The sequence below is a fragment of the Ascidiella aspersa genome, chromosome 9 (assembly GCF_963924565.1).
Source record: "Ascidiella aspersa chromosome 9, kaAscAspe10.2, whole genome shotgun sequence".
Lineage (NCBI taxonomy): Eukaryota > Metazoa > Chordata > Ascidiacea > Phlebobranchia > Ascidiidae > Ascidiella > Ascidiella aspersa.
Genome location: NC_139455.1, coordinates 12,492,830 through 12,509,447, shown reverse-complemented (window position 1 = coordinate 12,509,447; position 16,618 = coordinate 12,492,830). Strand labels below are relative to the sequence as shown.

The following is a 16,618-nucleotide window of genomic DNA, read 5'->3' as shown; positions in this document are numbered from 1 at the left end:
AGTTTAAGTTTTCGAAACCAAAATGCCAGTGTAGCGATTTACTAAATGTATTTCATGTATTACAATTTCTTAAAGGTTTTCAGCTTTTTGCAATCCAGCTTAAAAGCCTCTTGCTTTAATTAATTTGCGGCAATTTTCTGGTTAATAATGTTCGTTCAAGTTTTCTTTTAAAGGCTAGTCAACTTACAAAATCGGTGTGGTTCGACGGATTAAGATAAAATAATTAAATTTTTTAAATAATCTCAGAGCCAAACCTGAAAGCAGCTAAGGCTGCATATATCGAGTCCCAGTTCGCCGTGTCAAAAGCCTTAAGGCTGGTTCACACTAGACACGTAAACGTCTAGCGTTAGCGTCTAACGTTAGCGTCTAACGTTAGCGTCTAACGTTAGCGTCTAACGTTAGCGTCTAACGCTAGCGTCGTCCAGTTCACACATAACGCGTTGCCAGCGTTAACGGCAAATTTCCTCGCTTCTAACCGAAAGCGTCAGAAATATTTCAACTTTTCCGCAAACGAAAGCGTTTTTTTAAAAACGTTTGACGTTAACGCTAGACGTGTTTAGTGTGAACCAGCCTTTAGACATATTTAAGGACAGTATCGCGCAATGGCCAATTCAGGGATGGGGGTTTAACCTACCGTCCGAGGCGGCAATGTTTTAATCTAATTGGGTCACGCGTCTTAAGCTATAGCGCAGTGGTTCTCAACCGGGATGCCGCGGCACCCTGGGGTGCCATTTCTAATGCCCAAGAGTGTCGAGAGTCGAGAGATATTTGCGAATGTTTAAGAATCTGATTCTTGCTCAACTCTTACAACTTTATGTGTAAGATTAGAGTGTAAGCTTTCCTACGTTGTGCATGTATAACTATCTACGTTGTATGTAGAGTTTGATGTTCCAGATTCACTGATTGTGACATTCTAGTGATTTACCCAAAATTTTGTAGGGGTGTCGCAAGCCATGAAAGGTTAAGAACCACTGCTATAGCGAAACCAAAATCAAACGCGAAACGCCGTTTTTCGTCCTTTGTTTGGTCGACCTTAAACGCAGGATATTTTTTTTTCTTTTTCGCCTTTTATTCGTTAAGGTTGGCTAATTAACAAGGGTGTATTACTGTATTCGACAAATGACAATGTATTTAACATTCAAAACCAAATGCAACGATTCCTCAAAACAAAGCGTTAAACGTAGTTTTTGCGGCAATTTTGCTTAGTCGTTTGTCCTATGTGTTGTGTTTTTAACGCCTTCTCTCGCGCCTGCGTCATGTTTCAGCGAGGTGGCGAGATAAAAACTAACGATGACAGTATAGGAAAAATATATGTTATTATATGGGCCGAAAATTTATTTTCGGGGCATATCTTGTTTTTGCCGTCAAATGTTTCAGACCGATTTTTGTCCTATACCTAAAATATTGTGACGTCATCGTTTTAGCTTTTTGTAGCTATCTACTCCTATCTAGCGGCAGAAAAGCTCAATACAGAATTCGTTCATATCGCTTGCTTCGTTCAGCTCGCGAAGCGACAAATTGGCTGCTGGCATCCTGCTGCGGTTCATTGTCCCCCGCGTGCAACGTTCATTGTGCGAAGTGAATGCGTTAGTAAAACTTGGCGTGTGTGATTTGCCTTTTAGAAAAGGGTATTTCTTAGTAAAATAATTTACTACTCCTACAAAACAACATATTTTACTGCTGCAAATTCAAATGCGAAATCTGGTGTATACTGGCACCACCTCTCTATTTGCACCTGTTGCGCATGTTACTCCAATCAAACATATCAACACCAGGCCTAAACAAATTAAAATTGTATAAGGACCGCAGCAAGCAAAACATAAAGTTGAATGCATTATTAGGGTCCACGTTACAAAGCTACGTCATAACATGGCGTCACACAAAATAAATCTTAAGAACACTGCGTTTGTTTGGTTTAAATTTGCAAAATTTTCGATTTAAAAGGTGGCTTACTAGGCTCATAAAAGAGTTTTGCATATTGCTCAAACAACAGATTTAAATTCTAATTAAACAGTAATTGTGCCGACCAAGCCATGGTAAAAAATTACCAAGTAAAATTGGCAAAAGCATACCAAACAATATCCGTTAAATTATTTTAAGAGAATTATTATATTTGCTTTTTAAACATGTTATCTAAGCCATAAGTTTAGTGGGAAAATGATTTTGCTTGCAGAAACAAGTTATAGAAAATATAAACACCAAGCCCTGAAAATACCCTCCCCCGTCAAAATGCACAACAACCGCACCCCGTCTAGTTGCTTTTATTATAATACCTTGTTCCGAGGAGGGGTACGAGGCAAAGAACAATCATAAAAGGGTGGGTGGTGCACTAGAAAAAAAGTTTAGACGATAAAAGCAATATAGTTTACTAAAGCACGAATAATCTTTGAAAGTAAAGGCAGGAAGATTTATTTTGGTGTTACAGCAGTATGGACATAAACTACAAATGATGGACTGAGGAAATCGCCCACGATGGCGCATCAGACTCATGAAAAAATAAATTGTTAGCAGCCTTTTAAAAAAACGGTAAAACTCTGAAAACTTACTACGTATCACTTTTAAATAAATATTTGGGTTAGGGAAAACAATAGGTTTTGGAGCCACTGGTTTAGCGGATAACTGCTGCTTTTGAACAGTTTCTTCTTGCTGGCCAAAATTACTTTATCATTCACCAGCTGAAGGAAATAACACAGGACTTTTGTATGCTGGCTGGAATTATTTATGTGAAATATTCTTTCTTGGTGTTGGTTTGAACTCACAATCATCTTTTATTTTTAAAGACAATCGAGGAACAACACAGGGTTTCGTTAGGGTTATATTAGCTGACGAAACAAATTCATCCAGGTTGGAGCATGCGACAGTTTGTTTGTAGGATTCGATATCACCATCTAAAGGTGGACTGTTGCCCACAGATTGCAACATAATAGGGGAATGTTTATTTCTCGTGGACGCAGGATTTACTTTTTCAGAAAACTTCATCACTGCTGGTGAGGTTTTAGGATGTGTTTGAAATGAGTTGGACACATCAGGGGTAGTAGAATTATTTAACATTTCTGAAGATCCGTGCGGCTTTTTACAATAAGGAAACAACATTTCAACTTGTTCACTTTGACTAGAATTAATATCATCGTTTGAACCGTACATGTTAGTCTGATCCTTTTCTACAAAAAATAATTACATTTATTTCTATGCGGAATATGTCTTTATTTTAAACATAAAATGTTACCTTTTTTATGTGGGAAATATTTCTAATACGTCTAACTAAAACCTACAACATTAAGCTCCAAATATAACTTTTAACATTGGTTGTTCCAGGTAAGTCTTTACAAAGTAGTTTCATATTTATACCTTTCAAAGAGGAATGTAGGACGTATCCTGAAGGAAAGTTAGAGCAACCTTCTGGAGCACCAATGCGCCTAGATGACGTCATTTTGAAAGCCATATTGTTTGTAACCTTTCTCCATGACCTACGTACACCGTCTCTAAAGAATTTTTTTTCTTGAGACTTTGGTAGCATTGGGGACAAGGACTTGTGGTCACCTAAATACGAGTTTAGTGTTATAAACTGAATGGGGTTAGGGAAAATACATGCTTTTACATATTTATTATAAGCTAATGCTTTTCTCCAACTGATCTAGCCCATATTTTCAGTTATTTTCCACTCCGAATTGTTAAAGCTGTTAAGTAAGAAAAATAGGAAAACTTTGCAATTTTGGACATAAGTGAAATTTGAAATACAATGATTTCAACATACGCTTTAATGGAGTACATTTAAAACTAGGTAGAACAAAATCAAATGATGTCCGGCCAAAAATCGAAATAAAACACCAAAAAAGCATGACTACCGATCAAATGCATATCAGAAGATTTTTATGGCTATATATACAGAATATAACACAAAGGTTCAGCTTCCTAGTAATCTTCCTATTATGGCGTAGTAGAGATTTTTCTACATTACATCAGCACAACTAATTATAATGCTTTATTACACTATACCTCCGCCCAGTTAAAAAACTTTGCCCAATTAATTACCTAATGGACATGTATTTACCAAAAATGTTTGATTGCAATATTATGCTAAGAAGTTTTTTGTTTACAATATGTAGTTAAAGAAATATGCATTGGTAAGATTGTTGCCAAATGTAACTTTTTGGTTTCACAATCCAAGTTCAATGGTAGGCTATAAATAAATTCAAGATACCTAAATCTTCTTTTTTTATGGCATCTGTTTTTCTATTATTGCTATTATAACCAATTATATCCAGTTCTTCAAGAGCTTTCTTCTTACTACGTAAATGAGGTACAATTTTTGAAAAAATTGACTCCTTCTTCTCTCTGTTGCTTATTTGCAAGTTCTCAAAGGAACTTGATATAACGCGTGTTTCTTGATTGTTGTTGCCACCAGATTCTAATATAAATTATAAAAACACAAAGGTATTGCACCATAAATTCTATAAAGTTTACATAGGACAATTTTAATTTATTTAAAAAAGCTATTTTTCGTCCAACATATAAATGTATCAGAAAAGATCAATGGGTTTAGTATAAGTGTGAATGATGTCAAGTATGGAGGAAACTTTGGGACTTTTTGCTTCTGTTTATTGCCTAAATTTAACTGAGGTTATTATGTTCAGAAATATTTTTGAAAAGATTCCGAAAGTTTAACAAAATATTACAGGCTAGATTTGTTTGAACTATTTTATAAAGCACTTGCATTCACACAGAACAGATAACTTAATGACAACTATAACCTTTAATAGCTATTTTAGAATCTTTTTATAATCGTTCAGATCAGGCACCACTTTTAAGATAATATAATATGTTTAAGTTTGTCTAAAAGTCATTTTACAAATAGTAGCTGCGATCATGCAGATAATTGAGACAAATATGTGGGAAAAAATAACACTGTTACGCAAAAGTTTTGTTTATATACTTTTCCAAAATTCTATGGGAATGTTAGTTTAAAAAAATAAAGAATTAAATTTGAATTTTTGAGCAGATAGTTGCAATAGTTTGTTCCATGCCAGTCAATAAAATACCAGTGACACAGGCCGTATGCTCATAATATGATTTATTATTTAAGGCACAATCAGCGGCATACAGCCAAATGCACCAGTACTATGGCTGTTTAACAATAGGCTACATGTTATCCTAACACCACATTTTTTTACCTGCACATAATAGATTGTAATTTACAATACTGATGAATAGCATGATATTTTATTGCACTTCGCTTAAGCACGCAAAATTATGGTAGATATCATAAATGTTCGCGTTTAGTGCAGAGGTAAATAATTAATTATTGTACATTGCCGGGACAATGTCAGATGTCTATCACTAGTTAGGATTACCACTGGTAATTACTCTGTGACATGGGCAACCTGGTATTTTATCCAGTTTACAATAATTTAAAAAAGTGCCTAAACAAATTTAGGGTTATAAGATTAACAGGTAATGGTCTCCTGTATAAAAGATACAAGAAGTTTTTTATATTTTTTTAACAAATTAGGGAAGAGATCCATGGTTGTAAAATTTTCTAAGCAACCAAAATTGTAGTTATCCCTGGTCTTAGGTGACAGGTGTTATAGTGACTAGCAGGCTTTTTTATAGGATTGTAGTCTGTAGTTTAAATAAAAAGTGTTTATAAAATATTAAACTATAGGGTTGTGTTGCTTTCATTGAAATACTTTTCTATACAATATAATAGGTGTCCTTTGGCAGTGAGACTGCACCTAATTAATATATTCACAAGAAATGGTATTTTTTCCTGAAATGTAATTATTCCACATTATAACCCCCAAAAATCAAGAAACATATCCTAAAAAGAATTCAGGCCTTAGCAAATCTTGTTTTTTTAATGTCAATTCATAAATACAAACAAGCCCTTCTGTACAATTAAGAAGAGAACCTAGCATGTTTAAAAATGATTCATTAATTGGATGTTTATTATTTTATAGATCACTAGACATTACCCAGCAAGGTTAAGTAAAGTATTTACCAGTTTAACTCTTAACTGGTAAAACAAGGACAAATTGTGATGCACCAGCAATGTAAATCAAATACAACTGCAATGTTCGCGATAAATTTGCAAAATCTACCTTAATTTTGTGTGGTAAATAAAGTGTAGGAATATTCATCACTATTGTATATTGCGTTGTAGCATTTCCTTAAATTTGCTAGCCTTGTGTTATAGCCTATGAACATGAAAATAAATGTGTCAATAAAAGGTAACCAAATAGTAATGTGACGGACAGTGTAGCATCTTTGTCATAAGGCTAAATAAAGCAAAATTAATTAAAAGCAAAATTAATATTCAATTTAAAATGCAAGTCTGACAAATAGATATTAATATCAAGGTTGCCACACAGTTTAGACATTGAAAAAAATATATATAGCCTTTTAAAGATCTAAAATTGCTTTGCTTTTTTTTAAATTGCTTTGTATTTTAATATAATTAAAAAAAAACAAAAAAACAGTGTAATACTATGGTCAACACAATAAAAAAATTTAAAAAAATTAAAAAGTTGAAATTTTTTTTTAATGCATAACATAAAGCTAAACATAAAATAAATTCAAAGACTTTTCAAAAAATTTAAAATAAATTCAAAGACTAATCAAAGAGGGTTTAATACACAAATCAATTTTAAAAAAACATTCAAAGATTTCTAAAGATTCAAATACTTTGTGGCAACCATGTAAGATGTCACACACAAGTGGAGTCATACCAGCTTATGGACAACTGGAGTCATGGTACTAATATAAACATTAACCTAAAATAAAAAAAAGATGTACCAGCCATTCTAATTAAGGGTGGTTCAGCATGACGCACGGAGACTGAAGGTTTTCTTTTCCCTTCATGATGCGTATTGAAGTCAACCAAACTATTGTTATTAATATTACCTGAAAAAAATAAATCCATGAAAAAATGTTGTTAAGTGCTACATGTGGTCTATTGGGACCACAAATAGTTACACATATTGCGAGTGACAAATAAATATTGCCAGGTGTAGGCTACCAATGAATAATCTCTGCCTGTTCAATATATTATTTTTAAACATGGTTTATTTACTTGGCATGTCAAAATCTCTTAAAAGTGGGATGGAAAACATGAGTCAGATATTTTTTAAGTGGGCTAAGCTAAATTATTAAAATAAATATGACATGCATAGTGATGTTTTAGGGGTACTGTAAAAATGGAAAAAAAATGTTTTTCTGGCATATCTAATTTAGCGCTAAAATAGGGAGTGGGGGTATTCAAACTAAGCCTGGTAAATAAAGATATTTGAAACATCCCAATTACACTGTAAAACCACCATTACAAATTTAATATAATCTGTATCAAAGGCACAAAGAACTAAAAAACAACTTTTAAATGAGTCTTACAAATTGATGGAAAGTTCTTGTGAAAAAAGACAAAGTAATGTTTACCTATCCAACAAATAAAACAGTGTATGACACTTTGTATAAAAAAAATGAAAAGTTGTTTACATGCAAGTCACAACTGTAAAAATTGTATCTAAACATTATTTTAAAAATTCGGAAAAATAAAATTAATCTAGATGAGGTTGCAAATGTTGTACATTTTGTCATGAGTTATGTTTCAGGCCCCAATTTGTATGGTGGTTGGTGAGGCGAGATTGGCCTTATCAATAAGGTGATATAACACTAACAGGGTAATATTTAAATTAGGTTTGTTGGTTTAGGAATATATTGTGTTGTAATTTACCCAGACTTGTTTCTGCAAGAAAAAACAGATATGGACCGAAATTTCCAGACCCCTGTGCCCTGACCACAAAAATGTATAACCTGCTTTAACATAATTTTTTAACAGTTTTCTCACCAATCAACTATTTTTTATGGTATCATTTCTTTATTAAAACATCTTATATTACCAAACGATTTACTTAAAATAATAATATTACCTAATGTAGGAGGTTTTGACCCATATCCCCAACTTAAGGTCAGCAGGGGGACAGAATCCCAAACATGTATTGGAAGCAGGGTGTTTAGTTTGCAACCAGGCACATATATCTCAATTTTACACAAAGATAGCGCAAATTTAAAATCACATCTCATTTCAGATAAACATGGCAAAGCAGCTAAAGGGATTTTAGGATCAACTAAAGCAAGACAGAAAATCAGGAAACTGCTGCTTAGGGCACTTATGCTTTTCTCACAGTTAAGCACCAAACCATCTTTGCTGAAAAAAATGTTTCATTAATCCAGGGGTTCACAACTTTTTTACAAATTGGTCCCCGTTGAAAGTTTTGCAAATCAATGACCCCCTATTTTTTTCAACCTTTTAAAAAAATTACGGAACAACATTTTAATTAAAATAGTAGTTAATACCAGGGGTCGGCAACCTACGGCCCGCGGGCCAGATCGGGCCCACCAATGTAATTCATCCGGCCCGCCGCCTCTTTGACAAACTAGACACGAGTCCCTTTAAAATACTTTGACTATTTTAACTACGTAAGTGCGAAAAATTTTCAATGATCTTTCTACGTCCGGTTTGTTTACGTTTTGAGGCTGTCTTTTAACTAGATCAGCGCTTCTTTACCGTTGCACCGTGGAAAGCTGCGAAGTACGTCGGGGACAAACGGAAAACGTATTCAAAAATATTGGGCATATATATTTTTTTAATTTTATTTTTGGCAATGTAATAAAAACTTGCAAGAAATTAAAAAGAAATACAGGTATACCAAAAAAAATCGCCATGTCACTAAAAGGTTAATAAAAACTGAACTAGATTAACTATTAAGGTAATCACATTTTCTCAAAGTATTTTTTTACAATTTTTATCAGTAATTAATTTTAGAATAGTTTTGTAATCGAAATATCTTATTTACTTATTTATTTTATTTGCCGCTTCAAAACAAAAATCCCATTCCCAGAGACAGTGACAAACTGGCACTTGACACCTAAAAGCTTTACATTTAAGAAAATTTTCAGGTTTTTTCGACTTGTGGTCCAGTCTGGCGACATAGTTCATGAAGTATTTTAATAACACAATTCTTAATTAGTTAGCATTTTGTGTGGCCTGCAGAGACCTTTCTGATTTTGGTTTTGGCCCTCGACTAGAAAAAAGTTGTCGACCCCCGATCTACACAGTAAGCGTATTAATTAGTTATTAGACATTCAGCTTATTTTTGCTCTGACAATGTCCCAATTGCTGGTTTAGTGGTGGAAAGAGCCAGTCGAATGTCATATTGAATATCCAATACACTGCGCTGCTTTTTCTTCAGAAGTAACATTGTTGTTGTACATTTTATTGGGTTTAGTGTTTATTTTATATTTTATTTTATATTTAACTTTTTTCATTTTTTTTTATTATTTTGTGTAGGTGAACTGTTATAACTAGTGTTACTTAACAGGGTTACTTTAAAATATTATTAATTTGAGTTTGGTTTGTGGTTGAGTATAAACGTTGCCTGGTCTATAGTTTCCTTTATTTGTTTCTGCAAGCTAAAAGAGAAATGGGCCGAAAATTTCCAGACTTAACTTATGTCTTAGATTCAAAAGGGGTAGTGAAGTTGCCAGGGTTTCATTTTCTTATATGTTAGTTTGGTAAAAACTAACTTTATATGTTAGTTTGGTAAAAACTAACTTTATATGTTAGTTTGGTAAAAGCAAAATTAATTTTAGAATCGTTTTGCAATCAAAATATCTTATTTATTTATTTTTTTGTCGCTTCAAAACAAGAATCTTTTTTTTTTTTGCTTTTTTGACTTGTGGCCAATCTGGCGACATAGTTTATGAACGTCATATGTATGAAGCTTCTAGCAATGCTTTCCTGCTTTCTACGTTGGGTAAAACTTAATTACATGCTGGCGTTGCCTCTTCATGTAATACCGTGATAATGCATTTAAATACGGCGAGGTATTCAGGAATGATCAAAAAATATATTTTATAAATAGAATTTACAGAGATAATGCATATGGCCATGTTATAAAATTTGGGCCAGGTGACATGCTTAAAAAGCAAATATAATCATTCTCTTAAAATAATTTAATGTCTATGGTTTGCTATACTTTTGCCACTGTTAATACATACTTTAAATCTTATGTTTCAATCAATATGCAAAACACTTTTATGTGCCTAAAAGCCAATCATTAAATTTGAAGTTTGGCAAATTTTAACCAAACAAATGCAGTGTTCTTCATTATTTATTTTTGTATGAAGCCATGTTGTGACGTAGCTTAACGTCGTCGCTAAAAATGCATTCAAATTGAGTATTTTACTTGCTGCAACCCTTGTACAATTTTAAGTTGTGTAGGCCTGGTGTTGATATGCTTGATTGGAGTAACATGCGAAACAGGTGCAAACAGAGAGGTGTACACTGCCTCCAGATTTTGTATTTGAATGTGCGGTGGTGAAATATGTTTAGTTAGAGCAATAAGGTATTTTACTAAGGGAAGTCTCTTTCTAAAAGGCAAGCACCTAGGTTAGGGTTGGCATACGTCCGGATTTCCCCGGACATGTCCGGAATTTTAGTGTTCAAACTGCGTCGGGGGGGAAATGCCAAAATATGCTTAAATGTCCGGAATTTTTTTAAATTGTTTGTTGCGTTACGGGTAATAATTTCATTGTTACGTCATAAACGACAATACAGCGCTTTATTTGGGATACATGGATGAGTGGAGCTGGGCTAATAGCTGAAGGCCTTATATCTTGGTCGATTTGCAAAATTTAGAACATGTCTGAAACGATAAGAGCGTACATTCGCTGAAGAAAATTATAAAGCAGTAAAAGCAGTAGAAAAATAGCACAACAAGAAGTCTGTTGCAGACCAAATGAGAACTTGCATTCGTGTATTGCAATACTACATTTATTTTCTGTTTGTGTATAGTTTTGTGTTTATCCTTCTTTCACAAGAAAACAATGGCGGTAAAGTACTTTGGTAATATTCTAAAGTTGGTCAATGCAACTGAGGTAAATTTGTTATGGATTTGCGCATTATCAAATATAGTAACCCTAGCCTAGAGATCACCAGAGGTCAAATCAGAGATGGCCCAATAGCCTAGTGCCGTAATGTTCAAATGGCGGATCGCGATCCGGTTCCGGATCTTTTCAGCGTTTAGTGCGGATCTTCCAATGTAGTCTTGAAAAAATGAACTTTCTACAGTGTTTTCATGTGAATACCAACTGCCAGTGTCAATGAATTTTGTAAAAAAATCAAGCATAGAGCGAGACTCCCAAATGCTAATCTTTGTGAGCGTTTGAGGATATCAGTAAGCGACAGAAAGCCCCAATTCAATGCTATTGTAAGACCTAAAGTCTAAAACAGGGGTCGGCAACCTACGGCCCGCGGGCCGGATGCGCCCCGCCAATGTAATTCATTTGGTCCGCCGCCACTTTGATAAACTGGATACGAGTCCATTTTAAATACTTTTTGACTATTTTAACTACGTAAGTGCGAAAAATTTTCCCGCTTCGCGCGAATGATCTTTCTACGTCCAACTTGTTTACATTTTGATGCGGTCTTTTGAATTAGATCAGCGCTTCTTTACCGTTAACGGAAAACGTATTATATTTTTAACATTTTTATTTTCGGGAATGTAATAAAAACTTGCCAGAAATTTAAAAGAAATGCTGGTATACCTAAAAAATCGTGATCGCTTCGCTCGCCATGTGCGCCTGGAAGTTATCGCATTGATCAGGTTTGGCTGTGGCAGAAATAATTTGAACACCCCTGGCCTGGTGAATTCACGACACTATGTTCAAAAATCCACTCCGGTATACAATGGTTAGGCAAAGCAAAACCGCTAGTGGGGACTAAAGAGTGTCCGGATTTCAGGCCACGAAAATATGGTAACCCTAACCTAGGTTTACTAAGAAAACCACTTTACACAATGAACGTTCCACACTCTGGACAATAAAGCGCAGCAGGCGTCCAGTCGCTTCGCCATTTCGCAAGCTGAAAAGCAAGCTGAATATAGCAACAATATGAATGAATTCTGTATTGAAGTTTTTCTTCCGCTAGACAGGAGTAGATAGCTGTAAAGAACTAAATCGATGGATTATGTTTTCTCCGAGTCTAGCCTGGCAGTATAAATTAAAATTCATAATTTGGTGGTTGTTCAGACCTCTCTGTTGACACTTGTTTTGAGTGTTGTTACTACTAAACATATCAACAATATGTAAGTAAACCTCAGCACTTTTAAAACTCTTTCGCAATTACCAGGTTTATTACCACATGAAACACCTAAATCAATCAATTGCCATAACGAATAGGATCTTAAATCAGTGCATTCTAGTTGTTCTAGCATAATCAAATGTTTAATTCGGTTACACAATGTAACGTTTTGCGTGTGGTTATGATTGCAGTTAGAGCTCGTCAAATTACAACCTAAAGTTTTACGTCTGAGAGTTATTCTCAATTGACAAATGTCACGGATTTCATTACTTAAAAGATGTGGGACATGCTTCCCCAAGTGACGTGTGATATAGTCGATTATTTAGTCGTACCATTTCAAAACATCACGCAGTATTGTAGTTTGTTTGCATGTTAAATCAAAAGGGCTCGCGTGCGACTTCTCGCAAAACCTCTTGACGTATAAGGGTAAAACGTTTCCAAATATTTATAGGGCAATAACCTGCGTGACCGTAAAAATCAAGTAAGGTACATTGCCTTGGTAAAAACATAATTTTATGTGGCAAAATTTCTACTTTTATGTTTAATAGCTTTTGCAGTTTGTATAACCACTTAAATGGAGCCTAAGTTCGCAAAATATTGCGTTTATTGCAGCGTTTTCCTTAACATTTTTTCATGAGGAATTAAGACACTTACACAGCCAACGTACAGCAACCCTAACCGATTATAAACTACGCAACATTTAGACTGAGTTAGCAAAATATCGCGTTTATTGCAGCGGTTTGAACATTTTTACGTTTGTTAGTGATTTTCGATCGACATATGTCACGGGGTTGCGTTACGGAAAATATGCGAGGAAGGTTATACAATGCTAATAACACGTGATTAGTGATTAAATGGTCACAGTGCGTTCGCGCCTTTCCTTTAGTGACCTATTTCAGACACAAAACTGTTTTTAGGTTATACATTTATTTTTTTATTTTTACACTTTTTTTTAGATCTTGAAAAATTGGCATACTCATTCCCAGTCTGGCGCTCGTGGAGTGCAGAGCCAAAAATGGCAAGCAGAGCAAGTTACGCTCAGGTAGTGAATAAAAATGCAGACAGCTTTGAGGGGCTGAATTGTCTGAGGACAGTGAAAGTATGAGGACAGTGAACCAAATGAAGAGAGGAGAAATGTTGAATCTTATAAAAAGTATTGATTAACCACTGAATAAACTAGTTGGAATTGCAGAAATACGAGGCCAAAACGTCGACGTAACATGCACCAATAGACAAATTGTTTTGGAACTCTGCGATAACAATCCTCACACTACAACCAGTGTGAGCAGCATTCTAACCGATGCTGATAAAAAACATTGCAATGAAAAGAAAATCGATTTTTAATTTTTTATGTCGTAAAAAATGTCACGTTGCCTTTTTGCAGGAAACCCACAGTAAAGTTGTGGGCTATGGAATGTAGAGGGGAAGCGTTTTGGGCACACGGCACCTCAAGCAGTAGAGGGGTGGCCATTAGGGATGTTCAAAGTAGAATCCCAAGGTATTCTAGAATAATAGGTTTCGAATCTAGAATAACGAATCCAGAATAGCGAATCCTAGTATATTTTTATTAAATTATTTATCCTCGATTTTGTTTGGGGAAGGGATTAATTTAATCTACCCTACAGGGCCCACAATCACAGCAATAAATCACCCAAACAATTTTCTAACATGTGCACATTATAATAAAAAAAACTCTTATGTCAAATGTCCAGGTTGTGTCCAAAACTTATATTTTTGCCAAAAGTTTTTTTGACAACACTGCACACAGAAGTCTTAAGCAATTCGGTCAGCATTGTTAAGTTATATTGCTTCTTTTTTGACTAACATGGTCTGTTATGCAGTCAAATGATGTACTGCAAAGAATACAAAGTTATTATTGACATAACGAATTCTTGACAATTACGTTGTGCATAACTGCTTAACTTCCCTGAATATTGGCCTAAAGTTGACCTTAGGTAACCCCATAGCGCATTTTGTGGACGGCCAGCACGTTTTACAACGTAATGTTACTTTTGCAACTTAACGCATTTAGGGAAATTGCGAACTTCACACCAGACATTACACGTTAGCCGCTCGCCCAATAACGCTTGATTGACACTTAATTATTAGACGAACGTTATCGCGAGACGCGGTAATTGGTGGCCCGAAAAAACGCTGACACTGCACTACGAGGTTACATTTAAAGCAAGCACTGTAAATTGGTCGCCGCGGCGACAGGCCAACTTACCACACGCGTTTATGCAATTAGGCGCAACAATCCGCGGTAAAACATTAAATTATATCGGTTCCAATTACCCGAAATAAACGGCAGAATTGGATTCGAATCCCATCTGGATTCGATATTCTACTTTGAGCATCCCTAGTGGCCATACTAATTGACAAAAAAAACTGTCCTATACCGTCTCAGGCACACGGGTAGACCAAGAAGGTAGATACTCAATGGTTGAAATTGCAATAAATGCAACCCCAATAGTAATTGTTAATGTTTACGCGCCGAATAAAGACGATCCAGAATTTGTCACCAACTTATTCGCCGTACTTTTCCGATGCCCCGATAATCATGGGAGGGGACTTTAATCTAGTACTGGACAATGTCCTAGATCAAAACGGAAATAAAACAACATCGTAACCGAAAAGCAAGAGAAATTCTTTTGCAATATATGACACATAACAAACTAACAGACATTTTTCGCCACAAATTTCCAACCGTTAAAAAGTTCTAAAAGTTTCGGAAACTACCAGCGGCATCATCGCGTTTAGATTTCTATTTAATCGACGGATCTCTCATCGAAAACGTTAAAAATGTAGACATAGTCCCCGGTATAATGTCCGACCATAATATGGTAACTCTGAAGGCGGTCATTAACCCAGCACCATGCGACAGAGGTTACTGGAAATTTAATACTTCGCTATTAAATGACCAGCGTTACAAGAAAAAAAAAATAGATATATTTTATTATAAAGCAGAAAACCATATACGGGCAACCGACCCACACGTAAGATGGGACGCCTTAAAAGCAGTTGTTCGGGGAGAAACTATTAGATATGTGCGGCCGAACTAAAACGAAAGCTAAATCAAAAGTAGAATGATTTGGAAAAACTGATTGGGGAGACGCAAGACGCTATTTTAAATAATTCTGAAACAGAACTAGGTTACACGAAAAATTGTTCAAACTTAAATCGGAACTTGACCAACTAATGCTGCGCCAAACCAAAAGCGCCGTAACGCGAAGTAGGGCTCCCTGGGCCGAGGCGGGAGAAAAAAATACAAAATCCTTTTTAAACTTGGAAAAAAAAAACATTGCGAAAAACAGGGTATTAATAGACTTTTGATAGATGATAAAACAATAACTGACCAAAACAATATTTTGGACGGCCTAGTTGGCTTTTGCAAGCCACTCTACAAACAAAACGGAGATCTATAGAACAAAACCTCAATCGCTTCAAAATTAAAAACAATAAATCTCCCAAAAATTAAGGCAGAACAATCAAAACTATTATAGGCGGAAACAACAGAAGCGGAATTTTTCACTGCTCTCTGCAAAATGGGTAAAAATGAATCCCCTGGGCTAGACGGTTTTCCAGCAGAGTTTTATAACACTTTTTGGGACAATATCAAATGCGTCTATATGGCAGCTTGGCGACATACAGTAAATACGGGTAGGCTATCAGCTTCTCCGTCAGAGTAGTAGTAAATCTACTTCCAAAAGCTTATAAAGACCATCTTAAACCGGGAAATTTTAGACGAATAACGCCATTGAATGTAGACTACAAAATTGCTTCAAAAGTATAGTTAAAACACTAGGATCCGAGGTGTACTAAACAACATTATCTCGCCTGCGCAAAATGGTTTTATTCCGAAACGATACATAGACACTAATATTCGTCTTTTGTTTGATATCATGGACTGCACCGACTACTACGATATACCTGGCGCGATACTGTCTTTAAATATGTTCAAGGCCTTTGACTCGGTGAACTGGGACTTCAATCATATATGCAGCCTTAGGCAGGCGCGGATCTAGCGTTTTAGTTTGGGGAGGGCCATGAATTTTTTTATGATATGACGTCACAATTTTTTCAGATATGACGTCACAAAAGTATGTCATTGCGTGACGTCATAATTCAGGTAAAAATAACATCGGCTGTCCGAACAAACGAACTCGTGCAAAATAACATTATTCAGGTTTTAAACAAATCATTCCGCGTAGCGCGAAAAACAGACCTTTTAAAAGCACGAAAAAGTAATAAGGTTAGCCTCTACAGTTGGCCGGTTTCCTAGTTTGACCCTGTATGTATAGTCTACACATCTTGCTTTTTCCCGAAAAGGCGAGAGCACCCTCACATGCGCCCAATAAATGTGGCCACGTCGAAACGGTCGGCTGTGCTTCTTGCATGACACTTCTCTCAATTTTTAAGTTACTGTAATTGTTTTTTGCCAAAAGGTTGCTGAAATAAGCAAAACTCTATGCAGAGTTAATC

The 16,618-nt window shown here is 35.3% G+C and overlaps 1 protein-coding gene across 3 annotated transcripts in view; it reads right to left on the bottom strand.

Moving 5' to 3' along the window:
- Nucleotides 1-1,866: 1,866 nt before the first annotated feature.
- The window catches only part of LOC146133033 (tyrosine-protein kinase ABL1-like), a 77,304-nt gene continuing 62,552 nt past the window's right edge, over nucleotides 1,867-16,618 (bottom strand). For 2 of the 3 annotated variants that reach the window (XM_083397959.1, XM_083397961.1), the window contains 4 exons: nucleotides 6,793-6,900; nucleotides 4,202-4,408; nucleotides 3,349-3,540; nucleotides 1,867-3,161 (listed from right to left, as the gene is read on the bottom strand). In XM_083397959.1, the coding sequence (XP_083254085.1) occupies nucleotides 2,716-3,161; nucleotides 3,349-3,540; nucleotides 4,202-4,408; nucleotides 6,793-6,900 (953 nt within the window). In that variant the 3' untranslated portion in view covers nucleotides 1,867-2,715. The remainder of the gene's footprint in view (nucleotides 3,162-3,348; nucleotides 3,541-4,201; nucleotides 4,409-6,792; nucleotides 6,901-16,618) is intronic. The other variant, XM_083397960.1, reaches the window with a different exon arrangement.